The 24,243-nt window shown below is 42.6% G+C and overlaps 2 protein-coding genes across 3 annotated transcripts in view; both read right to left on the bottom strand.

The window, feature by feature from the left end:
- Positions 1–45: 45 nt before the first annotated feature.
- Positions 46–15,955, bottom strand: ZNF615 (zinc finger protein 615). Of its 2 annotated transcripts, none has more exons than XM_019425372.2 (5): positions 15,142–15,955; positions 9,427–9,634; positions 7,368–7,494; positions 6,549–6,641; positions 46–2,869 (listed from the first exon to the last, which is right to left on the bottom strand). In XM_019425372.2, the coding sequence occupies exons 2-5, from the start codon at positions 9,439–9,441 to the stop codon at positions 909–911; spliced, it is 2,196 nt and encodes a 731-aa protein (XP_019280917.2). In that variant the 5' UTR covers positions 9,442–9,634; positions 15,142–15,955; the 3' UTR covers positions 46–908. The 2 variants fall into 2 exon arrangements, with proteins under 2 accessions (XP_019280917.2, XP_019280918.2); XM_019425373.2 differs by having other exon boundaries at positions 15,189–15,955.
- Positions 15,956–21,993: 6,038 nt separating this feature from the next.
- LOC109252909 (zinc finger protein 432) overlaps positions 21,994–24,243 on the bottom strand; it is a 35,600-nt gene continuing 33,350 nt past the window's right edge. Inside the window, 3 exon segments of the mRNA XM_019425377.2 lie at positions 21,994–22,099; positions 22,101–22,183; positions 22,186–23,078. Of these exon segments, the coding sequence (XP_019280922.2) occupies positions 22,042–22,099; positions 22,101–22,183; positions 22,186–23,078 (1,034 nt within the window). The 3' untranslated portion in view covers positions 21,994–22,041.

The raw sequence follows: 24,243 nt of genomic DNA, 5'->3' as shown, positions 1-24,243 counted from the left end.
TTTCAAAATAAATAAACTTAAAAAAAATTAGAAGTTATATAAACGTTGCATTTACATTAATTTTATAAACCACTTGATGCTGCTTATAAACTTGGTTAAACACATCCAAATATATTGAGTTACACATATGAATATATCGTTTCATTCTGAAGTACTTCAAGTATTTGGTAATAACAATTAAACTTGGAACAAAGAAACTCAAGGGTTAATTATATAATGAAACAGGCAGAGAACACGCATAGAACACTCCTGCGTTGTACATATTAAAATTTAATACATGATAAGAGTAACTGCCAAGATTTAAAATTGATAACATCAATGACAAGGCAGTCAGACATATGGCTGAAGGTATCCTGTTCTCAGTGTCTGAGAGGTGTATTATCTGTTATGTTAGACATATGACAGAATGCTCTCATGCATCATTTCCCCAAGGCCTCTTTCCTTAAGTTGTCTGGTATTTGGCTAAAGTCCACCACATTGAACGTGTTCCTAAGTTATTTCTGTGTGGATTTCCTGGCAAATACGTTACTTCAAGACCGGACTATATTTATTACCATAGGAAAGTACTTCTCTAGTGTGAATTAACATCTACTGAGGTCTTAACTTCTGGGCAAAGGCTTTCCTAGTCGTTCATGATCTGTGATGATCACGTGATAGGTCTTCTTCCCACCGAAGGCTTTCCTAGTCTGTCACATTCATAGAATCTATCTTAGTCAACACTTTTTAGATGTATAACGTCCTAAGATATTTTCATCAAGGCTGACTGCGCGAGCAGTTTTGTAAGTTTTTTGTCAACATAAAATGTGACACAACTGATCACTAAAGATAATACCATTCTTTGCATTCATTCTTCATTGCAAAATATTATGTTGAGGGCCTACAACTGGCAACAGGTTTTCCCAAAGTGACTATCTGTGAATTCTCTTGTGTTTAACAAGGATTGACAAGTGGGCAAAAGTTTTCCCACAATCACTGCATCCATAGGGCCTCTCTCCGGTATGTTTTCTTTGATGAACATTGAGCCCTGACTTGGTCGTGAAGGCTTTCCCACATTCCCTGCATTCAAATGGTTTCTCTCCTGTGTGAATTCTCTGATGGGTGATGAGATCATTTTTGCGCAAAGAAAATTTTCCACATTCGGCACATGCAAAGGAGGTTTTTCCCGTGTGAAATCTCTGATGTTGTACGAGGCAGGTCTTCTTCCGGAAGGCTTTATCACATTCGTTGCATTTGTATGGCTTCTCTCCGGTATGAGTCTGCTGATGTATACCTAGAGTACTCTTCATGGTGAAGCCCTTTCCACACTCACTGCATATATACGGTTTTTCTCCGGTATGAGTTCGCAAATGTGCAACGAGCATGCTTTTCCCAGTTAAGCCTTTGCCACACTCATTGCATATATAGGGTTTCTCTCCTGTATGAGTGCGCCTGTGCACGTTGAGATGACTCTTCTCTGTGAAGCCTTTTCCACATTCACTGCATATATAGGGCTTCTCTCCCGTGTGAGTTCGTTGATGTCCGACCAGCCGTATCTTTGCTGGAAAGCCTTTCCCACATTCACTGCATATGTAGGGTTTCTCGCCCGTATGAGTTCGCTGGTGTACAATCAGGCGGCTCTTCACGGTGAAGCCTTTCCCACAATCACTGCATATGTATGGTTTCTCTGCAGTATGAGTTCGCTGATGTACAATGAGATCACTCTTCATGGTGAAGCCTTTTCCACATACACCACACACATAGGGTTTCTCTCCCGTATGTGTTCGCTGATGTCTGATGAGCGGACTCTTCAAGGTGAAGCCTTTTCCACACTCACTGCATGTGTAGGGTTTCTCTCCTGTGTGAGTTCGCTGATGTACGATGAGACAGTGCTTCATTGAGAAGCCTTTTCCACATTCACTGCATGTATACAATTTCTCTTCTGTATGAGTTTGCTGATGTGTGAGAAGACTGTTCTTCAGGGTGAAACCTCTCCCACATTCATCGCATATAAAAGGTTTCTCGCCAGTATGAGTTCGATGATGTGCAACAAGACGCCTCTTCTCAATGAAGCCTTTTCCACATTCGTTGCATATATATGGTTTCTCGCCTGTATGAGTTTTCTGATGCGTAGTGAGACTAAACTTTGTAGAGAAGGCTTTCTCACACAGACTGCATTCATGGGGCTTCTCTCCTGTGTGAGTTCGCTGATGATAAACGAGCCGACATTTCTTGATGAACGCCTTCCCGCATTCATTACATGTATAAGGCTTCTGTCCCATATGAGTTTTCTGGTGTATGTTGAATTGTGATTTCTTAGGAAATGTTTTGTCACATTCAGTGCATTCATAATGTTTCAGTCCTGTATGAATTCTCTGATGTTCAATTAGCCTGGATTTTCTGGAGAATGCTTTCCTACACATACTGCATCCATGAGGTTTCTCTCTAGTATGAACTCTCTGATGATCAGTGAGCTGAGACACCTTGACAAAGGCTTTCCCACATTCACTGCATACATGGGCTTTCTGCGTATTTTGAGTTCTCTGTTGTTTCATGACCTGGGAATTATTATTAATGGGTTTTACACCTGCAGGAAATTTATTTACACTATAAAATTGTTCGTGGTTACCATAAAGAAGGGATTTCCCATCTTCATGAAACTCAGCAGAGTTCTCCAAATCACAGCTTATACTCTGGCTTTCCAAACTTGAATTTGATTTTAAAGGTTTTTCACGTAAATCAAACATATCATAATTTTGTTTCAACAGAAAATCACTTTCACTCTGGTTAAAAATGCTTGCAAATGTATTATGTTCACAGCATTGTTCCACACTCTTCTGAATGCTTCGATTTTGTAACTGACACTGCAGGGGATCATCAACTTTCCTGATTTCTAGGAGAGAAGAGAACAATGAATCACTCTGTCATCTCTCATAATCTTAGTTTGGAATAAAACTGTTTTAAAAAGGCCTTCATGTGAAGTAGTTATTTTAAGTGACAATCCTACAGGTGGTATAATAAGAAATACATTTGGTCTCTATCCACAGTTCCTGGTACAGAGCTTCTAAATGTCCTAACAGGAGTTTCTTTTGTTATTCATAACAAGCCCTTTCAATCACAACTGAGTTTATGCTAATGAGGCGATTTAGCATAGGGTTCCTACACAACCACGAAATGGGGCTGGTACCCAGAAAGACCAAGCGATTATAAGGTTGGAACTTTCAGCCCCACCCACCAAGAAAGGGAAAGGCAGGAGGAACTAGAGATTACAGCTGTACAGAAACTCTCGGGGCACCTGGGTGGCTCAGTCAGTTAAGCTCTTGACTCGACTTTGGCTCAAATCATGATCTCACGGTTTGTGATATTGAGCCCCATGTCAGGCTCTGTGCTGACAGCACGGAGCCTGCTTGGGATTCTCTCTTTCTCTCTCCCCCTCCCCTGCTCATTCTTTTTCTTTCAAAATAAATAAACATTTTTTTTAAAAAAGCTCTATAGAAACTCTTAAATAAGATCTGATCAGCTTCTGGGTTGGTAAAGACATCCGTGTGCCAGGAGGGTGGTGCACCCCAGTTCCATGGAGACAGAAGCTCCTGCATTCAGAAATCCTTCATACTTTGCCCTATGTACCTCTTCATCTGGCTGTTCATCTGTATCCTTTATAAATCCTTTATTAAGCTGGCAAACACAAGTGTCTGAGTTCTGTGAGCTACTCTAGCAAATTAATTGAACCCAAAGAGGGGGACATGGGAATCTACAATTTATAGCCAGATGGACAGAAGCATAGGTAACAATCTGGACTTGCAACTGACATCTGAAGTAGGGACAGACTTGTGGACTGAACCTTTAGCTTATAGGATCTGACATTCTTTCCAGGTAGATAGTATCAGCATTGAGTTAAATCTGTAAAACATCCTGATTTTATTCTAGGTATAGACAACTGAAGCAAAGGATTAAAGAAGGCAATTGCAGTTTGTGAAACACAGTTAAAGAAGCAGTGGAGAAGTAAGAGGTAGAGGAAATCAAGATCTATTTAAAGAAAAGATAAGGTTCACTGATGGGCTCAACGGGAGAAGTGGGAAGAGGTTAATGAAAGCGAGGACTCGAGGATCACTTCAGGAATTGTGTGGCTTGGGCTGCTGGACAAAATGTCTCTCACTAAAATAAGGAATATTACTGAAGTCCAGAATGAGGGGAAAATCTAGCATGCATTGTGAAACACGCATGCTAAATGTGAAGATGTCATCTTAGAATGTGAAATCACATCTTAAAATGTGAGATTTTTTTTAAAGTTGATTTATTTTGAGAGAGAGTGAGCACATGAGAGCAGGGAAGAGATAGAGAGAGGGAGAGACAGAATCCCAAGCAGGCTTTATGTTACTGGAGGGCTCAAACTCATGAACTGTGAGATCATGACCTGAGCCAAGATCAAGAGCCGGATGCTTAACCGAGTGAGCCACACGGGCACCCCTAGATTGTTGAATTGTACACCTGAAACTAATATAACATTGTATGTTAATTATACTTGAATAAAAAAAAAATCAGACTCAAGTTCTTGAAAAATTAGTAGAAATTCCATTTGCTATCACTTTAAATTTATTTTTATTATTTATTTATTTATTTTAACATTTATTCATTTTTGAGAGAGAGACAGAGAGACAGAGAGACAGAGAGAGTGAGTGGCGGAGGGGCAGAGAGAGAGGGAGGCACAGAATCCAAAGCAGGCTCCAGGCTCCGAACTGTCAGCACAGAGCCCGACGTGGGGCTCCAGTTCACGAACTGTGAGATCATGACCTGAGCCGAAGTTGGACGCTCAATCTACAGAACCACCCAGGTGCCCCATTTTGCCATCACTTTACAAATTGAAAAGTAATAATACATGGGTACATCCAGTATCAGGGTGTGACTGAATTACAATAACAACAACAACAACAACAACAACAACAACAACAACAATGTCAGGGAGTGCTTCAGAGCCTGGAGCCTACTTCGGATTCTGCATCTTTCTCTCTAACCCTCCCCTGCTCGTGCTCTGTCTCTCTCTCTCTCAAAAATAAATAATAAAAATTTTTAAAAAATCATGTGAAAACAAAAGCTTTAGGAAAATAAATGCAGTGATAACATCTAATAATTAAAGGAAAATCTGAATTAACAAAACCATGAAGGAAATCATTTGAAGCAGACATAACTTATGACCTAGTTTGGTCTGGCAATCATGTGGCATGTTAAAAAAGATATTTTCTTGTTAATTAAATAACCTCTGAGAGCTCAGCAAGCAGAAAACATTCAAGGTAATGCCAGGATGGGGACAATTTAAAATGTGTAGTTGTGTTGAACTCAAAGAGAACCTAAATTTTATTTTTTTTTAAGTTTATTTATTTATTTTTTGAGAAAGACAGAGACAGCACAAGCAAGGGAGAGGCAGAGACAGAGGGAGACAGAGAATCCCAAGCAGGCTCTGTGCTGCTAGCACAGAACCCGATGCTCTGTGGTTTGAGCCGCGAGATCACGACCTGAGCCGAAACCAAGAGTTGGATGCTCAACCGACTGAGCCACCCAGGCACCTCAAGAACCTGCATTTTATTTATTTTTTTTTAATTTTTTTTTTTCTTTCTTTTTTCAACGTTTTTTTTTTTTTTATTTTTATTTTTGGGACAGAGAGAGACAGAGCATGAACGGGGGAGGGGCAGAGAGAGAGGGAGACACAGAATCGGAAACAGGCTCGAGGCTCCGAGCCATCAGCCCAGAGCCCGACGCGGGGCTCAAACCCACGGACCGCGAGATCGTGACCTGGCTGAAGTCGGACGCTTAACCGACTGCGCCACCCAGGCGCCCCAAGAACCTGCATTTTAAAAAAAGGATGAAGAGAAGATGATTCCTGTGCTCACACACAGAATGGGAAGTTACGGCTGGCTGCCATGAAGAAGGGTAAAATATATAGGATGAAAGCATGCATTAGACAATATTGAGAGAGAAGTCAATTGGACATCTTAAGAAAAGAGAAAGAGGTTGACTCACGGGAATGGAGGAAACTTAAGAGTGAGGAGAACTGAGAAGAAAACGAAAACAAAAGTATGGAGAACTTCAGGGGTTCCCGGGGTGGGGGTGGGGACAAAAAACGACATAAATGCACAGCAAAAGCTAGGTTACCATGGAGACCAAGTATCAAAGGAATAGTCAGAAGTTATGGAAGGAAATCATTATTTCCTGGTAAGCAGGCATAGTAGTGAGAAAAAAGTGGGGAAGTCAAAGTTGTTTTTTTCCAGAAAGGCCTGGAAAGTGGAATTTCACAGCAGGAGAGACACTGTCACAGTGGATGAAGATTAGAAAGTCCGAGGAAGAAGATGACTATGCAAAACAAACAAAAACAAGAAGTATATAAAGCAAACAGGGAACAGGGATCAGATCTCAAAAGAAAAAAAGGGATATATTTTCCTCGAAATTTCAACAGAGAAGAAGAGTTCCCATAGAGGAAAACAGATGTGGGGAGGGGCTGTCACAGCTGTGACGCCTTCTCTGTCTGACCAGGGTACTGCTTCTGCAGCCACCCCCCACCCTGACAACTTCTCACTCACCTGGGCAGATTCGACTGTCGATCTCATCTTCTGTTGTCCAAAGTTCTCCTCCTTCCAACTTGGAGAGTGCATCTGGTTTGCTGGCGAGATACCCTGTTGGTGAGAAATGATAGAGGACTCAGTGGTTGGGGCACCGGGGTGGCTCAGTTGGTTCAGCGTCCGACTGTGGCTCGGGTCACGATCTCGTGGTTCCCGGGTCAAGCTCCATGTTGGGCTCTGTGCCAGCAGTGCGGAGCCTGCTTGGGACTCTCTCTCTCTCCCTTCTCTCTGCCCCTCCCTGACTCACACTTTCTCTCTCTCTCAAAATAAATAAATAACCAAAAAAAAAAAAAAAAAAGAAGAAGAAGATGACGACTCCGTGGCCTGGGGTATATCAGGAGGGCATAATGTTACATTTTAGGGAATAAACAATGTTTCACATCTGTAAACATCAAGGCTTTTCTCTCAAGAGAGGGGACATTATATCCTCTTGTCTGAGAGAAGAAAAGGATGCGAGAATCTATCATGTCAGAGTACTAAAGAGTTAAGTAGGGGCGCCTGGGTGGCTCAGTTGGTTAAGCGTCCGACTTCGGCTCAGGTCACGATCTCACGGTCCGTGAGTTCGAGCCCCGCGTCAGGCTCTGGGCTGATGGCTCAGAGCCTGGAGCCTGTTTCCGATTCTGTGTCTCCCTCTCTCTCTGCCCCTCCCCCGTTCATGCTCTGTCTCTCTCTGTCTCAAAAATAAATAAACGTTAAAAAAAAAAAAAAAGTTAAGTAGCTGAGAAAGAAAAAAACCACTGGCAGAGCACCCTGTGAGAGACACAGAGGAGTCGTCCTCACCCACGGACACCAAGTTCCTGTAGTTCTCCAGCATCACATCCCGGTACAGGTCCTTCTGGGCGGGGGCCAGGAGCCGCCACTCCTCCCGGGAGAAGCCCACGGCCACGTCCTCAAATGTCAGGGATTCCTGTTATAACACAGTTACATTTAATGAAATGATGTTCTTTCAGTGATATGTAAAAAATGGATAAGGGAAACTATTCTGTTCATTTCACCATAAAGGAAGTTGGTGGTTTTTGTTCTTTAATACATGGTGATAGAATAAGAAATCTTGTAAAATATTATGTTACTGTGCAGTCTTCTCCTCATCAAACAAAGTTGAAAATCAGAGAAAGTTTCTGTAATATGTACCATTAAATCCTCTTGCTGGTGTAAGAACATCTGTATAAATTTGAGCATCTATTTGCCAATATGGAAGTACGTAGATGAATAACACAGATTTCTAAGTTCACCACGAGCATGTGAACCAATACCAAAATCAGTGATGAAGACTGCAGATATGCTAGAATCACCAGAAAACCCATACTAATTTCAGTGGTTAATATACTAAACAAAATAAAGGAACCGTATCATACATGTATAAAGCAAAGAGATTAATGATCAAGCAAATTTATAAAAAAAACTACAAATATACTTATAGACACATAGATGTACATAGACGAATATATATATGTATGTGTGCATACCATTAGGCAGAGTTAACACTACAATAGAAACAATGAAGAAACAGCTGCAGGAACCACGTTTTTACATTTATGAGAAGTAAGGGCAGTTAAGGCCTTTACTCACCACAACAGATCTATGAAGAACGATCAAAGACCTATGTGAACTTCAAACCTATGTGTCATGAAACATTAACATTCCCTCAAGGAACTAGTCTGTTTTCTCCTCACAGTCGATGCCTGTGATACTGTGATATAATAAGAGGTATATATTTGGTATTCATCTCCAGTTCCTAGCACAAAGCTCCTAAAGCCTTTAGAAGGGCTTGCGGTGGGAGGGACACCTTGTGTTATTTGTAACAAGCCCCTTTCAACCATACCCGAATTTATATTAACGAGGTAACTCTGGTGGGCCCCTAGATACCCTAAGGATGTGGCTGGTTGCTATGAGAACCAAGCTATTGATTAGAGGGCTGGAAGTGTCAGCCCTACCCCAGGGTAGGGAGGGGAGAGGAACTGGAGATTGAGATAATCACTAAATGGCCAGTGATTTCATCAATCGCCTCTACATAATGAAACTTCCATAAAAAACACTAAACTACAGGGCTGGGGTGCTTCCATGTTGGTTAACACATCAAGGTGCTGGGAGGGTGGCTTGCTTGGAGATGGCATGGAAGGTCCTCGCCCCTTCTCCCATACCTTGCCCTATGCTTCTCTTCCATTTGGTTGTTCCCATCTTGTAGCCTTTATAATAAACTGGTAAATGTGAAGTAAAGTGTTTTCCTGAGTTACGTGAGCCACTGGGGTGAATTCTCGAACCCAAGGAAGGGATTGTGGGAACTGCCCATTTGTAGCCAAGTCAGAAGTATGGGTACCCTAGGCACCTAATGCTTGGCATCTGTAATGAGGTCAGTCTTGTGGGACTGAGCCCTATAAACTTGTGGAGTACGACAGTAACTCCAGGTAGTTAGCGTCAAGATTGAATCAGATTGTACACAGTGGTGTCTAGAGAGTTGAGGAACTGGTCGTTGGTATGAAAAAATTCACATGTTTGGTATCAGAAGTGTTGGCAGTAGAAACAGATCACAGTAATTAATGCCTGCCATGTAACTTACCAAGATTCTCTCATGATGGCTGTCAGAGATATGTGCAACATTGACAGGTATCGTGACCTACAGGGTCTTGCACAATCACATATATTCCAACAAGAGCCACAAAGTATGAATCCTATGAAAAATATGTTCCTGATCCTACTTGGCCCAGATTTCTCCAGATCCTGCTATTCTCAATTCAAACTTTTTTGTTTAATTGCACTGATTTTTTTTTTTTTTTTTCTACAGGCCTCTACAAATCCATTGGGGGAGGGGGAGGAAAGAATAAAAGAAACCAAAAGTCACCTGGGCCTGGATCATCTTCTTCTGATTTTGGGAAATGGCTGCTAACCGGGATGCTCTGTCTTTAGCTCTTCTGGATCAGCTCTAAATTTCTGTTCAAAAATCTCAGTCTCCAGTCAAAGGTTTCCCCAGAAATGCTGATGCCTAAGTCTTGGAATCTTCTCCTTTTTCCCTGGATTCCTCTTGTCCCTGGGGAGCCAGCACCTACAGGCTGAAAAGCAAATTACTCTGAGCGGCACAATCTCTTTAGGCCCAAATATTGTCACTGTCGCTATGCATTCACCTTAAACCAAGGCCCCCAAAGATCTGTCTTTTTGAAAAGAGAAGGGAAAAAACCACAAGATGAAGGGGCGGGCCTATGCCGGCCAACCACGCCTCCTCCCCTTGAGTAACAGGACTCCCACCCTTCCCTAGCCAATCGGCCAAGGCCACGACCCTTCCCCAGCCAGTCGGCTGAGGCCACAGCCATTACCTCACCAACTGCCCCTAGACCCCAATAAAACCTTTGTGCTTTTGAAACTCGCTCTCTCTCCCCGGTATCTCACCGCTGTGTCAGTGCAGGTAGGGGATTGAGCTCGAGCTAGCTCGAATAAAGGCTCTTTTGCTTTTGCATCGGACTCGGCTCCCTGGTGGTCTTTGGGGATCACGAATTCTGGGCATAACAAAGAGACTCTTCATGATAGAGAAGAAACTGAGGAGTGACGGAGGGAGGTGGGTGGGGGATGGGCTAGATGGGTGCTGGGTGCTAAGGAGGGCACTTGGGATGAGCACTGGGTGTTGTATGTTTAACCAACTGAGCCACACAGGCGCCCCCCACTGGCTGTGGTATGCAAGTGATGAATCACTGAATTCTACTCCTTGAAACCAATTTTGCACAGTGTGTTAACTAAAATTTAAAAATTAAAAAAAAATCGGTCTTTTTATTAAGTGCTCTGGGCCAAGTGGCAGGGGCCTCCTCAGGCACATCATTTTTAGGAAAGAGGACACACAGACAGTAAGAGATACACATTTTTCTCTTAAATCATGCGTGTCCATCTACCTCTGCAAGTCTTTTTACATCCTAGGGGACATACACTTTGGTTTTGAGAACATCATGCTAATAAGCAAATAATAACACATTGTCTTCATAATTTCTCATTGCCATCCAGTTCTTCATACTCTGTAGAGTATTAGAAGTATAAACCTGTATAGGATAGTTGGCAAAAACATTCTTTGGAAATAGAACTGAGTTTTCAGGCGAAAGCACACAGTATTCTTCATCAGAAGACCTGTGTTACAGCAAATAAGAAGGTTCTTCAAGCAAAAGGAAAGGATCTTCCAATGCAAGCAGAGGAGCAAGGAGTCAAGAGAAATAAAACTGGTAAATAAGAGTTGAAGTCAGTCAGTACCAACTGGAAACATAATAATGATCATCTCTCAGAAGGTTTTAAAAACATGAAGAGTTAGGGGCGCCTGGGTGGCGCAGTCGGTTAAGCACCCGACTTCAGCCAGGTCACGATCTCGCGGTCCGTGAGTTCGAGCCCCGCGTCAGGCTCTGGGCCGATGGCTCGGAGCCTGGAGCCTGTTTCCGATTCTGTGTCTCCCTCTCTCTCTGCCCCTCCCCCGTTCATGCTCTGTCTCTCTCTGTCCCAAAAATAAATAAAAAACGTTGAAAAAAAAAAAAAACAAAAAAAAAAAACATGAAGAGTTAAGATATTCCATGACAGGGGCACCTGGGTGGCTCAGTCAGTTAAGTGTCAGACTTTGGCTAAGGGCATGATCTCGAGTTTCAGGGGTTCAGGCCCCACGTCGGGTTCTGTGCTGACAGCTCAGAGCCTGGAGTGCTTAGGATTCTGTGTCTCCCTCTCTCTCTGTATGCCCCTCCCCCGTTCACACTCTGTATCTCTCTCTCTCTTTCAAAAATAAACATTAAAAAATATTAATGATAAAATAAAATAAATAAAGTAAAAAATAAAGTATTCCATGGCAGCATATAACATAGAAGTGGTGAATGAAAAACTGTTCTAAAATCTCTGTATAGGGGAGCCTGGGTGGCGCAGTCGGTTAAGCGTCCGACTTCAGCCAGGTCACAATCTCACGGTCCGTGAGTTCGAGCCCCGCGTCAGGCTCTGGGCTGATGGCTCAGGGCCTGGAGCCTGTTTCCGATTCTGTGTCTCCCTCTCTCTCTGTCCCTCCCCCGTTCATGCTCTGTCTCTCTCTGTCCCAAGAATAAATAAACGTTGAAAAAAAAAAAAAATTAAAAAAAAAAGTAAAATCTCTGTATAGACAGAGAAGAATATAAAAGTACTAATTACCATAATACTTCGACAAATACAAACTGTATGTTATTTTGCAATCTCTAGTGTGAATAAAACTAATATATATATTTTTAAACATACATAACTACATTTTAAAAGGGAAACAAATATAATGCACATGGCTTCTGTAGCAACTACTCAACTATACTACTATAGCTCAAAAGCAGTCATATTAAAAAAAAAAAACAAAACAGGTGTGGCTGAGTTCCCATAAGACTTTATTAACAAAAACAGGCACAGGCCCAGATTCAGTTCATGGGCTCTACTTGCCCAACTCCAAATGAGAACGCAAAAGCCACATAATCATCTAAATCAAGGGTCAGTAACACAGGGCCTAGACCACCTGCTTTTGTAAATAGTTTTGTGGGAATACAGCCAGATCCACTTGTTGACCATTCTCTCGGGCTTTCACACTCTATCTACAAAGGTGGAGTTGAGAATTTACATCTGAAAACATTACCCAGTACCACACACTTTGAAAAAATGATCAGAGATGACTTTTGAACATAGAAAGAGGCAAATCATCAGTATTCACCTAACACGTCTGTGTACATCTTTAGTCAGGTGGCTGGCTACAACATTTAAATAGAAAAATTCTAGGGGCGCCTAGGTGGCTCAGTTGGTTAAGCGACTGACCCTCGATCTCAGCTCAAGTCATGATCTTGAGGTTGGTGAGTTCAAGCCCGGAGTAGGGCTCTGTGCTGACAGTGCAGAGCCTGCTTGGAATTCTCTTGCCTACTCTTTCTGCCCCTACCCCACTTGCTTGCTCTCCTCTCTCAAAATAAATAAGTAAACTTAAAAAAAAAATTTTTTTAATGGCTCAGTTGGTTGGGCGTCTTGACTCTTGATTTCAGCCCACGTCATGATCCCAGCGTCTTAGGAACACGCCCTGTGTCAGGCTCTGTGCTGAGCATGGAGCCTGCTTAGGATTCTCTCTCTCAATCTCTCTCTCTCTCTCTCTCTCTCTCTCTCTCTCTCTCTCTCTCTCTCTCTCTCTCCCCCTCTGCCCTGTTCCCCCACTCACACTCTCTCTAAAAATTAAAAAAAAAAAAAAAAAATCTAGACCATTTTAAAGCATACACAGGTCAAGGTCAGTATTAAAGAGCAGGACATTTCATGGGGATAATTTAGCATTTTTAAAGTTTATTTAGTTACCTATTTATTTATTTATTCTTAGAGAGAAAGCCCGAGCAGAGAAGAGGGGAAAAGGGAGAGAGAGAATCTTAAGCAGGCTCCACACGAAGCACAAGCCTGACTCGGGCTTAACACAGAGTCAGATGCGGCTGCTCAATCGACTTAGCCACCCAACCACACCTAACATTCACTTAGGCAATAAAAGTATCACCAGTAACGGAAAAATCCACTTCTAAGAACTTCTGAAAAGAAATACTGACAACAGTGTAATATTTGAGAGGTCATTTAAAAATGACCTCATTATATTTTTTCATAAGAGCACTTATGTTTTAAGTCAGAAAATTATTGGCATTCTACATTTAAATTGCTGTTACTAGATCATTAATGTAAGTTCACAACTTTACTTTAAAAAAGAGAGAGAAGTAAGGAAGGAGGTAGGGAGAGAGAAAATGAGTTACACATACAAATTTTACACAGCACAAAACCATAAATATGGGGAAATTATCAGCCTTTTTACTCAAATACACTAGGCTCCTGCCATCACAGACCACAATTTTAGGTATTTTACTACACTTATCTTCAAAACAACCCTGAGGGAGAGAGTTTAACTTCTCTTTTTGCCAAGTGGTTAAGAGACACAGGTCACACCCATCACACAATGGAATTGAAAAATCAGATTAAGGGGCGCCTGGGTGGCTCAGTCGGTTAAGCGGCCGACTTCCGCTCAGGTCATGATCTCACGGTCGGTGAGTTCAAGCCCCTCGTCGGGCTCTGTGCTGACAGCTCAGAGCCTGGAGCCTGCTTCCGATTCTGTGTCTCCCTCTCTCTCTGCCCCTCCCCCACTAGTGCTCTGTCTCTCTCTCAAAAATAGATAAACATTAAAAAAAATAAAATAAAATGCACCAAAACCAACAAGAAGGCTGATTCATGAAAAGAAGATGGATAGAGGCTCAGGTAACTAAGTGGTAGAGCTAGTCTAGTCCGAAGTTAATGGTAAAATCTAGGTGGTAGGTATATGAATGGTTACTTTAAAATTCTTTCAGTATGTATGTGTGAAAATGTTCCACACTAAAATGTTGGGTGGAGAGAAAGATATTGTAATTAGAATTTAGTAGGGTGGCCAAGTACCAAATAAATATTTACAGTTAATTGATCTTTTACATTACAGAAAATGATAAGGAAAAGGGAGTCAGAAAGTAATAACACGCTTACAACTGCAGTAAAAATAAACAGTTTATATTGGAAACGAAAGGCTGGGGAACAAATCCAAGGGTATAAATGCATAATCATAAACTGTCCCCCAAATGATACCTAAACATCTCAAACATTTCATCTCTATATAGATTATACATAGGCAAATGCTTAATACGAATCCACTCACAATATCACCGGTTCACACGTTAAAAACAATGTGTTTATTATATGAAATGAGGCCAAGGAGAAAATCATAGTACCATTTACACAACTTATCTGAATTATAAATATTAAGCACATAATCTAAAAGCCTCAAATTGAAATCTACTAAAATGTTGACAAGGATTATCCCTTGTGAACGGAACGTACAGTGTGATAAGAACGTACAGTCTGGTAAGAGATTTTACTTGGGTCAGAATCTGAAAAGAAACATCCAAGAGGAATGTGCAAGGAATCTCGGAGGACAAAAGAGAAAAGGCGGCAACTTCAACATAAAACTGCTATTAGATAGGCTGGCTCGTTCATCTCGGCAAAAACTTTCATTCCTGGGAGTCCGAGGGTACGAAGTGGCGCCGGCTGCCAAAAAACCGGAGCTGAAAAAGGACCCGGGGCGAAAGGGCAGAAGCGGGAACGCACACCCGCTGTCGTTGGCGGCAGCCCGGGCCCGAGCTCCGCACGCCGCGGCCGAGCCCCCCGCCTCCAGGCGCAGCCCACGCTCCCACCCGCACCCCCGACGCACCCGGCGGCCCCCGCGTGAGCTCCACGGACCCCGACCCGTGAGCCCCGAACCAGCTCGTCTCTGAGCCCCGAACAAAACCCGCTCCACTTGCAGCTGACCGCCACCACCCTCCCGCTCGCAATCTCTGAGCCCCAGCGAGTAAACGGCCCCCAAATGTGCCCTCTGCACCCGGTCGCTGTTCCCGAGAAATCTTTACCCACGAGCTACGAGAGCACCTCCTGACCGAGACCACGGGCACCGCAAGCGCACACCCTAACACGGAAGAACACCCACCCACGGTCTCCTCCCGCAAGAATTCCACCCACCCCAGGCAGACGCTGACGAACCCTCCCCGGCCACAGTCCGCGAACGCACCTGATTCTCGCCACACGCCACTGCGACCGACCGGCACCTGAACTTACTTCGCTGAACTTCGTCCGCGTCCCTCAGCACCGCGGGGCTGCGGCCAACAAGGGTCTGAAGCATTTCTGGAGAAAAGACAACCGGACCCCGGCTCTGCCGCTGCGGCAACATGGCCGCACCCTGGCCATGCCCCGTGGGGGCAGCCATCTTGGATCTCGGCCCTACGGGGCGCCAAGAGCCCGATTCCGCGCCCGCCGGCAGGGGCGGCTGGGAAAGTGAAAGGGCCCGTCAGTCCGGGCAGAAACGCACAGGTGGGAGGCGCAAAGCTGGAGCTTACGCCAGGCAAAAAACGGTGCGGGGAAAATCCCTTTCAGCGAGCGGACTGGAAAATTAAAATTAGGACACGGCTCGGTTGGCGTGGTCCTGTTAACAGGAAGTGGAGGTATTTGTACAGCACAGAACTCACAGAAGCCTCCTCGGGGGAGTTTCCAGCAGAAATGGGTTTGAAGCGACTTTTGGACGGAGAACAACGTTCGAGAAGCTCTGAGGGCACAGGGATGACGGTCACCGATTAGGAAAGAAAACCGCTGGAACGCGCCAGTTAGGCGTGGGCAAGAGTAATGGGGTGGGAAGGCCACTAAGGCCAGCGAAAGTGAGAGAAGATCAATGCCCAGGGAAGGGCGGAGCCTAGGCTGCACACTGAGCTTTTCCTGGGTCCAGAGGAAGGCAGGGCTCTGAGGACCAGTGGCCAGGAATAGGCAACTGTGACAGCTTCCACAAGAATAAAAGTTGTGTAAAAAAAAGAATGTTATACCACATGTGTCAATTGCGAAAAGCATCAACAATCACAGCAATATAAATCCTAAATTTGGATCCAACTGAACCTGTCATATATATTGGAAGAATGGAGGGAAAGGACAGGAAAGGCCTGAGTGTGTGTGTGTGTGTGTGTGTGTGTGTGTGTGTGTGTGTGTGTGTGTGTAAGAGAAACCGCCAAACTTTTCCAGAGTCAATGTGCCAGTTTCCATTCCTATGATCAATACATGAGATCCACTCTTCCACACCCTATTACAAAAGGAATAAGAGAAAGGCCAACCTAATTTTTTAAATAACTAAATAATAAACAGGCCATTTACTTTTAAAAGTCGCAAGTACTCATAACAAGTTTTAAAATGCATCTAATATTCAAATAAATGCAAAATAAACATGAAACAAAAACATTTTAAACCTTAACATTCATGATGAGCAACATTCACAGTGGCGAGGCCATGTGGATAAAGGCACTCTTATGCTAAGCCTAAGTTTTATTTTTTCTCATCTGCATAGTAGGTAACTGTTGTCCACCATGTACAGCTTTGAATTAATTGAGGTTATTATCATGCTTATCACAGTTCTAAGTTTAAAAGATGCACACCACATTTAATAAGTTTTAGGTATTTGGTATGTTTAGGACGACAGGCTTCAGACCAGAGTATGTAAATTAGTAAAATGTTTTTAGAGTACAATCTGCAATTATCCAGTTTAAGCTTTTCATTCTCCTTGAGCCAGGGATTAATATTAAGAATTGATTCAGTAGAAATTAATCTTTTTGAGAACAAACATGTACAAGGATATTTATGGTATAAATTTTGACAAATGTAAGGAAATAAAACACTCTTGTGATTCTTAAATTTACTCTCGCAGGCACCTGAGTGGCTCAGTCGGTTAAACGTCCAACTCTTGACTTTGGTTCAGGTCACAATCTCACAGTTCATGAGTTCGAGTCCCACATCCGGCTCTGCACTGACAGTTCAGAGCTTGCTTGGGATTTTCTTTCTCCCTCTCTCTCTGCCCCTCGCTTGCTTGTTCTCTCTCTCAAAAATAAACATATTTAATTTAAAAAAATAAATTTATCCTTCCATCTCTATATTCACACTTTTGGATAGCATCCCCTCCTAGGGACTCTGACTAATGTGTCCAATAAGACAGTAACAAACAGGACAGAACCAGACTTGCTCAGTGAGGTATGGTATATGGTTCTCTTGAAGCTCCTCTAACACATTATACTAGAGCCCAGGCTAGCCTCTTGCAGCATGAGATTGTGAATGACCCCATCCATTCCAGGGACACTTAGACGTGTGAAAAAAAAAAAAAAAAAAAAAAAAAAAAAAGCCATCTAGCTCGTGCAGCCCCAGTCGAAACAGCCCACACTAGACAATCCAACCCTAGACCCACACAACAGAATTGGTAAATGTCTTTAGACGTTAACTTTTAGGAAAGTAGTTTTGTAATGCAGTCAAAAGAAACAAATACCAGTATGAATGTACACCAGTAGGTGATTTGTTAAATCAGAGATGTCTCTTCATGAACAACCTACAGACATACTGTAAACTGGTGCAGCCACTGTGAAACAGTACGGAGGTTCCTCAAAAAATTCAAAACAAAACTACAATATGATCCACCAATTCTCCCGTATCCACTCAAATGGAATGGAGTCACTGTTTCAGAAACACAGCCGTACCCCCACGTTCACTGCAGTATTGTTTACAATAGCCATGCATCAAAAGCTAAGTGTCCTATACAAACGAATGGATTTAAAAAATGTGGTACAGGCACAAACACACACAACTGAATATTCAGCCATAAAAAAGAAAACCTTGGGACACCTGGGTGGCTCAGTTGGTTAAGCATCCAGCTCTTGGCTTCAGCTCAGGTCACGATCTCACGGTTTGTGAGGCTGAGCCCCGGGTTGGGCTCTGCACTGACAGCGTGGAGCCTGCTTGGGATTCTCTCTTTCTCCCTCTCTCTGACCTGCCCCCAATTGTGCTCTCTCAAAATAAATAAACTTAAAAAAAAAAAAAGAAAAGAAGAAAATCCTGTCATATATGACTCATGAATAGATCCTAAGGGTATTATGCTGAGTGAAATAAATCAGAGAAAGACAAATACTGTATGATCTTATTTATATATGGAATCTAAAAAAAACCCCCAAACTCCTAGATACAGAAAAAAATTTGGTTGTGACAGGCAGGGGTGGGGGTGGGATGTGGATGAAACGGGTGAAGGTGATCAAAAGGTACAAACTTCCAGTTATAAGATAAATAAGTCTGTAATAATAGTAGTAATGATGTGTGGAATATCGTTGGCCATTAGGGAGACCCAAGTTAAGCTCCAGATCGGTTACTACTATATACCTAATAAAATGGTTAATGTAAAATACAACAACAATACCAAGTGCTGGTGAGGATGGAGAGCGACTGAGTCTCTCCTACGCTGCTAGTGGAATGGCTAAAATAAAATCTACAGCTGACCCTTGAGCAACGTGGGGTTGAACTGCATGGGTTCACTTACATGCAGGGTTGTTTTTTTTTTTTTTACAGTAAAGCACTGTAAATGTACTTTCTCTTCCTTGTTTTTGTTTTTCTTAGGCTTTGTAAATTTTTTAACATTCCAGTATAATTAACATACAGTGTTATACTAATTTTAGGTGTATAATACAGTGATTCAACAATTCTATAAATTACTCTATAAATTCTATAAATTACTCATGGTGCTCACCATAAGTGTACTCTTAATCCCCATGTTTTTACCCATTCCCCTACCCACCTCCCCTCCTAGTAACCCTCAGATTGTTCTCTATATTTAACAGTCTGGTTTTTTGGTCTTTTTTTTTTGCTTTATTCGTTTGTTTCTTTAATTCCATGTATGAGTAAAATCATATGGTATTTTTCTTTCTTCCCCAAAAGTCTGATTTTAACATTTTCTTTTCTATTGCTTACTTTAAGAATACAGTATATAATACATACAATATACAAAATATGTGTTAAGCAACTATTTATGTTATTGGTAAGGCTCCCGGTCAACAGTTGGCTATTAGTAAAGTTATATGCGGATTTTCAACTGCGTGGGGGTCGGTGCCCCTAACCCCTACATTATTCAAGGGCCAAGTATACTGAATGCCCAGTGCTGGAGAGGATGTGGAACAGTATTTCATACACTGCTGGTGAGAATGTAAAAGAGCACAGGGACATTGGAAGAGACTAGTTTCTTAAAAGGCTAAACACAACTTACCATACATCCCAACAATCATACACTTGAATATTTATTGTAGAGGAATTAAAATTTATGTTCACACAAAGCCCCGTATGCAGATTTCATTCCATCTTTATAACAGTTGAAACCAGGAAATCTCAAGTGAAGGGAAAGGGGCACCTGGGTGGCTTAGTCAGTTAAGCTTCAGATTTCAGCTCAGCTCATGATCTCATGGTTCATGAGTTCAAGCCCCATCATCGGTGAGCCCGAGACCCACTTTGGGTGAACTTGTGTTGCGCTGCAGGTGAGCCCCGCTTCTCTCTCCATCTCTCTCCCGTTCTGCCCCCTGCTCACGTGCGTTCTTTCTCTCAAAAATTTTTTTTAATTTAAAAAATTTAAAAAAATAAAGGGAAAAATAAACTGGTCATGTGTATTACTAATAAAATGTGTCAGTAATAACACATTTGTATGTGTACTACTCACGATAATAAAACCATCCAGCAACTCAAGTAAGTCTTCAGAGCAATTTGCGAATGACAAAAACATGAAAAGTTTACATGCTCCCTATTAATAAAAAATTATAAATTTGTACATAGTCAATAATATTGTAATAACCTTTATCAAAATTATAAAATTATATAAATACAATATATCTACAAAATATATAAAATCCAGTTATAAAAATGATTTTTATAGCATTCATAGAATTACACGGTTATACTGATGGAAAATGTAAGCGGTTGCAGGAGGTAGGTCTGGATAAAGGGTATGAACATAAAAAGGGAGAGACTCTGTGTTGATTACAGTTTTACATCCTGGTTGTGGTAGTGGTTTACATGACTCTCTATAATGTAATAAAGCTGCTTAGAATTACAACCTAAAAAAACAAAACAAAACAAAAACTATGAAAATCTAATGAAATCCAAATAAGGTTAAGGGTTTAGCTAACAGTACACTACCAATGTCATTTTCCTAGATTCAACAACAAAATGTGGTTTACATACTGGGAGACATTAGGTAAAGGATACTAGGGAAGTCTCTGGACTATCTTGCAATTTCTTCTAAGTTAAAATGATTTCAAATTAAACATTTTCAAAAATAACTTGGGGGTTGCCTGGGTGGCTCAGTTGGTTGAGCATCCAACTTTGGCTCAGGTCATGATCTCCTGATTGGCGAGTTTGAGCCCCACATTGGGCTCTGTGCTGACAGCTCAGAGCCTGGAGCTTACTACAGATTCAGTGTCTCCTCTCTCTCTGCCCCTCCCCCGCTTGTGCTCTGTCTCTCTCTCAAAAGTAAATAAACATTAAAAAACAAAATTAAAAAAAAAACTTGGAAGGTGGTTTTATAAAATATCTGGTCATAATTAAAAACTGAGTTAAGCAAGTACAAATATCTGCTATCATAAATTTAAAAGTTTCCTTTTAAAATACTTCAAAATACAGGGCGCCTGGGTGGCTCGGTCGGTTAAGCGTCCGACTTCGGCTCAGGTCATGATCTCACGGTCCGTGAGTTTGAGCCCCACATCGGGCTCTGTGCTGACCGCTGAGAGCCTGGAGCCTGTTTCAGATTCTGTGTCTCTCTCTCTATGCCCCTCCCCTGTTCATGCTCCGTCTCTCTCTGTCTCAAAAATAAATAAACGTTAAAATTAAAAATAAAAAATACTTCAAAATACTCGGGGCGCCTGGGTGGCTTGGTCGGTTAAGCGTCCAACTTCGGCTCAGGTCATGATCTCACGGTCTGTGAGTTCGAGCCCCGCGTCGGGCTCTGTGCTGACAGCTCAGAGCCTGGGGCCTGTTTCAGATTCTGTGTGTCCCTCTCTCTCTGACCCTCCCCCGTTCATGCTCTGTCTCTGTCTCAAAAATAAATAAATGTTAAAAAAAAAAATTTTTTTAATAAAAAAAAAGACTTCAAAACACTAAATTTACAAATCATATAATACAGGGTAGTCCTAGAACACTCCATAGAACAATAAATATTAGTCAATGATGAAGAAAGCAGACTAACTTTTAAACTATGGAATTAGTGACAAGGCAACTAGAAAAGGGTTCCCAAGTATCATCTGAAAATGCACATGAGGTGAATTACCTGATGTATACAATGAGGTCAGACTTGCAATATTTAAAAGCACTCAAACAGGGGTACCTGGGTGGCTCAGTTGGTTAAGCGTCCAACTTTGGCCTAGTTGGTCATGATCTCACAGTTTGCAAGTTCGAGCCCCGCATTAGGCTCTCTGCTGTCCACATAAAGCTGGCTTTGGATCCACTGTCCCCGCTCCCCCCACCCCCGGTCCCTCCCCCACTTGTACCCTCTCTCTGAAAATAAACATTAAAAAACCTTTTTTTAAAAAGGCATTCAAATATTTTCCACTTTCACAGGACTTCATTCCTTCACGAGTTCTCTGATATCTGACTAAAGGTGCTCTACACTTAGCATGTTCATAGAGTTTTAATTTCTGTATGATACCTGACCAAACAAGGCAGGATGTATCACTGACATCCTGTCATACTGTCCTCCTAAAGTTTTGCTCCAGTGTGGACTCTCGACACTCACTGAGGTCTTCTTTCTGGGTAAAGGCTTTCCCATGGTCATGGTCAACATGAATTTCTTTAAAATGGTATTTCTACGAACAATAAGCTCACTGATGATCTACGACGATCCCTGATAATAATCTACCTTCCCACTGAAGGCCTTCCTAGTCTCTGTAGTCAACAGAATTTGGCTCAGTATCCACTTCTCCGAATATAATGAAACTAGCAAGTTTTGCTCAAGGCGTCTCCATGCTCAATGCATGAGTTTTTCCAACATGTTTTCATTGACAGAAAATACGAGGTAAGGATCACGGAAGGCACCACGTTCACTGTATTCACCAGGTTTACCTCCTGGACGAGTTCTCTGATCTCCTCAGGGCACACATATGACAACAGGCAGGGACACAACGACATTCCAATCTGCTGGAAACAGTGATGTTTAACGAAGTCTTGGTTGCCACAGAAGGCATCACATTCAAAGGGCTTTTGTTTTGCACGAGTTCACTCGTTAAGTAATGAGCCCCGACTCTGTGTTAAAGGAATTTCCAACCTGACTGAATCTACCCGTTTCTCTCGTGTGCATTTTCTTATGTTTAACAAGGTTTGACAAGTGCGAGAAGGCTTTCTCACAATCGCTGCATCCGTAGGGTCGCTCTCCTGTGTGAGTTCTTTGATGGACGTTGAGTACTGACTTTGTGGTGAAGGCTTTCCCACATTCACTGCACTCATAGGGTTTCTCCCCCGTGTGAATTCTCTGATGCGTAACGAGACCGTATTTGTGAGAGTAGGATTTGCCACACTCAGCACACACAAAGGGAGTCTTTCCTGTATGACACCTCTCATGTTGTATGAGGCAGATCTTCTGGCTGAAGGCTTTACCACACTCCCTGCATTCATAGGGTCTCTCACCTGTATGAGTTCGCCGATGTATAACGAGGGTGCGCTTTGTGGTGAAGCCTTTTCCGCATTCATTACATAGGTAAGATTTCTCTCCTGTGTGAGTTCGCTGATGTATAACGAGGGTGCGCTTTGTGGTGAAGCCTTTTCCACACTCAGAGCACATGTAAGATTTTTCGCCAGTATGAGATCGCTGGTGCACAATGAGATTACTCTTCACAGTGAAGCCTTTTCCACATTCGCCGCATGTATACGGTTTCTCTCCGGTATGAGTTCGCTGATGTACAACAAGGTAACGCTTCATGGTGAAGCCTTTTCCACATTCAGTGCACATGTAGGGTCTCTCCCCTGTGTGAGTTCGCTGATGCACAACGAGGTTGCTCTTCACGGTGAAGCCTTTTCCACATTCGTCACAGACATAAGGTTTCTCTCCACTGTGAGTTCGCTGATGTGCGATCAGATAGCGCTTCATGGCGAAGCCTTTTCCACACTCGCCACACGTGTAGGACCGCTCTGCCGTACGGGTTTGCTGAGGCACAGCAAGGCTGCCCTTCGCGCTAGCGCCTCTTCTGCAGTCGTTGGCCAAACAGACTCTGTCTGGTGCGGGAGTTTTCTGATGCTTAGTGAACGTGACATTTCTGGAGAAGGATCTCCCACACGGATCACACCCGCGGGGCTTCTCTCCTCCGCGACCGCCCTCACGGTAAAGGAGCCGGGACCTCCTGATGCACGTTCTCTCACCTTCGATGCATGCTTGGGAGTTCTCCGTGTCAGGAGTCCTCCGATGCTTAAAGACTTGGAATTTAGTGCTGACGTGTTTCGCACATTCGGGGAATTCAATTCCAGTATACAAACGTTCATGATTACCACGTAGAAAAGATTTCTCGTCTCCATTAGAGTCATCAGCTTTCTCTTTTTCATATCTTCTCTTCTGGTTAACTAAACTTAAACTTGATTTCAAAGCTTTTCTACATAAGTCAAACACACGATTTTGTGTTAAGGCAAAACGTAATTCGCTCAGGTGAACAGCATTTCTAAATGTGCTCTGTTCTCCATATTGTTGAAGGCTCTTCAGAAATCTGTGGTTTTGAGAGTGCTCTTGCAGATGACTGTCAACCCTCCCAATCCCTAGGCAAAAAGACAGTAACAAATTGTCTCATGAGAACGGTATGAAATAAAAGTGTTTTAAAGATGACATAGCAGGGGTGACTCTTTATTGTTGATCATATGATCCCAATTTATTGAAAAAAAATTTTTTTCAACGTTTATTTAGAGAGACAGAAAGAGACAGAGTGTGAGCAGGGGAGGAACAGAGAGGGAGACACAGAATCCAAAGAAGGCTCCAGGCTCTGAGCTGTCAGCACAGAGCCTGATGTGGGGCTCGAACCCATGAACCATGAGATCATGACCCGAGTAGAAGTCGGACGCTTACCAACTGAGCCCCCCAGGTGCCCCCTCCATGATCCCAGTTTAAAAGAAAATTATAAAGATGTAAGATGAAATAAATGGAAGATCCAAGGAGAGAAAAGCAGCCTATTGAAAGCTAAATAGCCACAAAGAAAAACAGTTCTCATCTGGGGAAAGGAGTATGAGGAGGGGCTGTTTAGGTATCTTCAGACACCCTCTCTGCTGTGACACCTTGTCTTCATGACTAGAATGTAACTTCCTCCACCATTCC

Source organism: Panthera pardus, unplaced genomic scaffold, assembly GCF_024362965.1.
Source record: "Panthera pardus isolate Hobbes unplaced genomic scaffold, ASM2436296v1 HiC_scaffold_18, whole genome shotgun sequence".
Lineage (NCBI taxonomy): Eukaryota > Metazoa > Chordata > Mammalia > Carnivora > Felidae > Panthera > Panthera pardus.
Note: the sequence above shows the minus strand (reverse complement) of the source record. Positions and strands in the feature narration are given on the sequence as shown.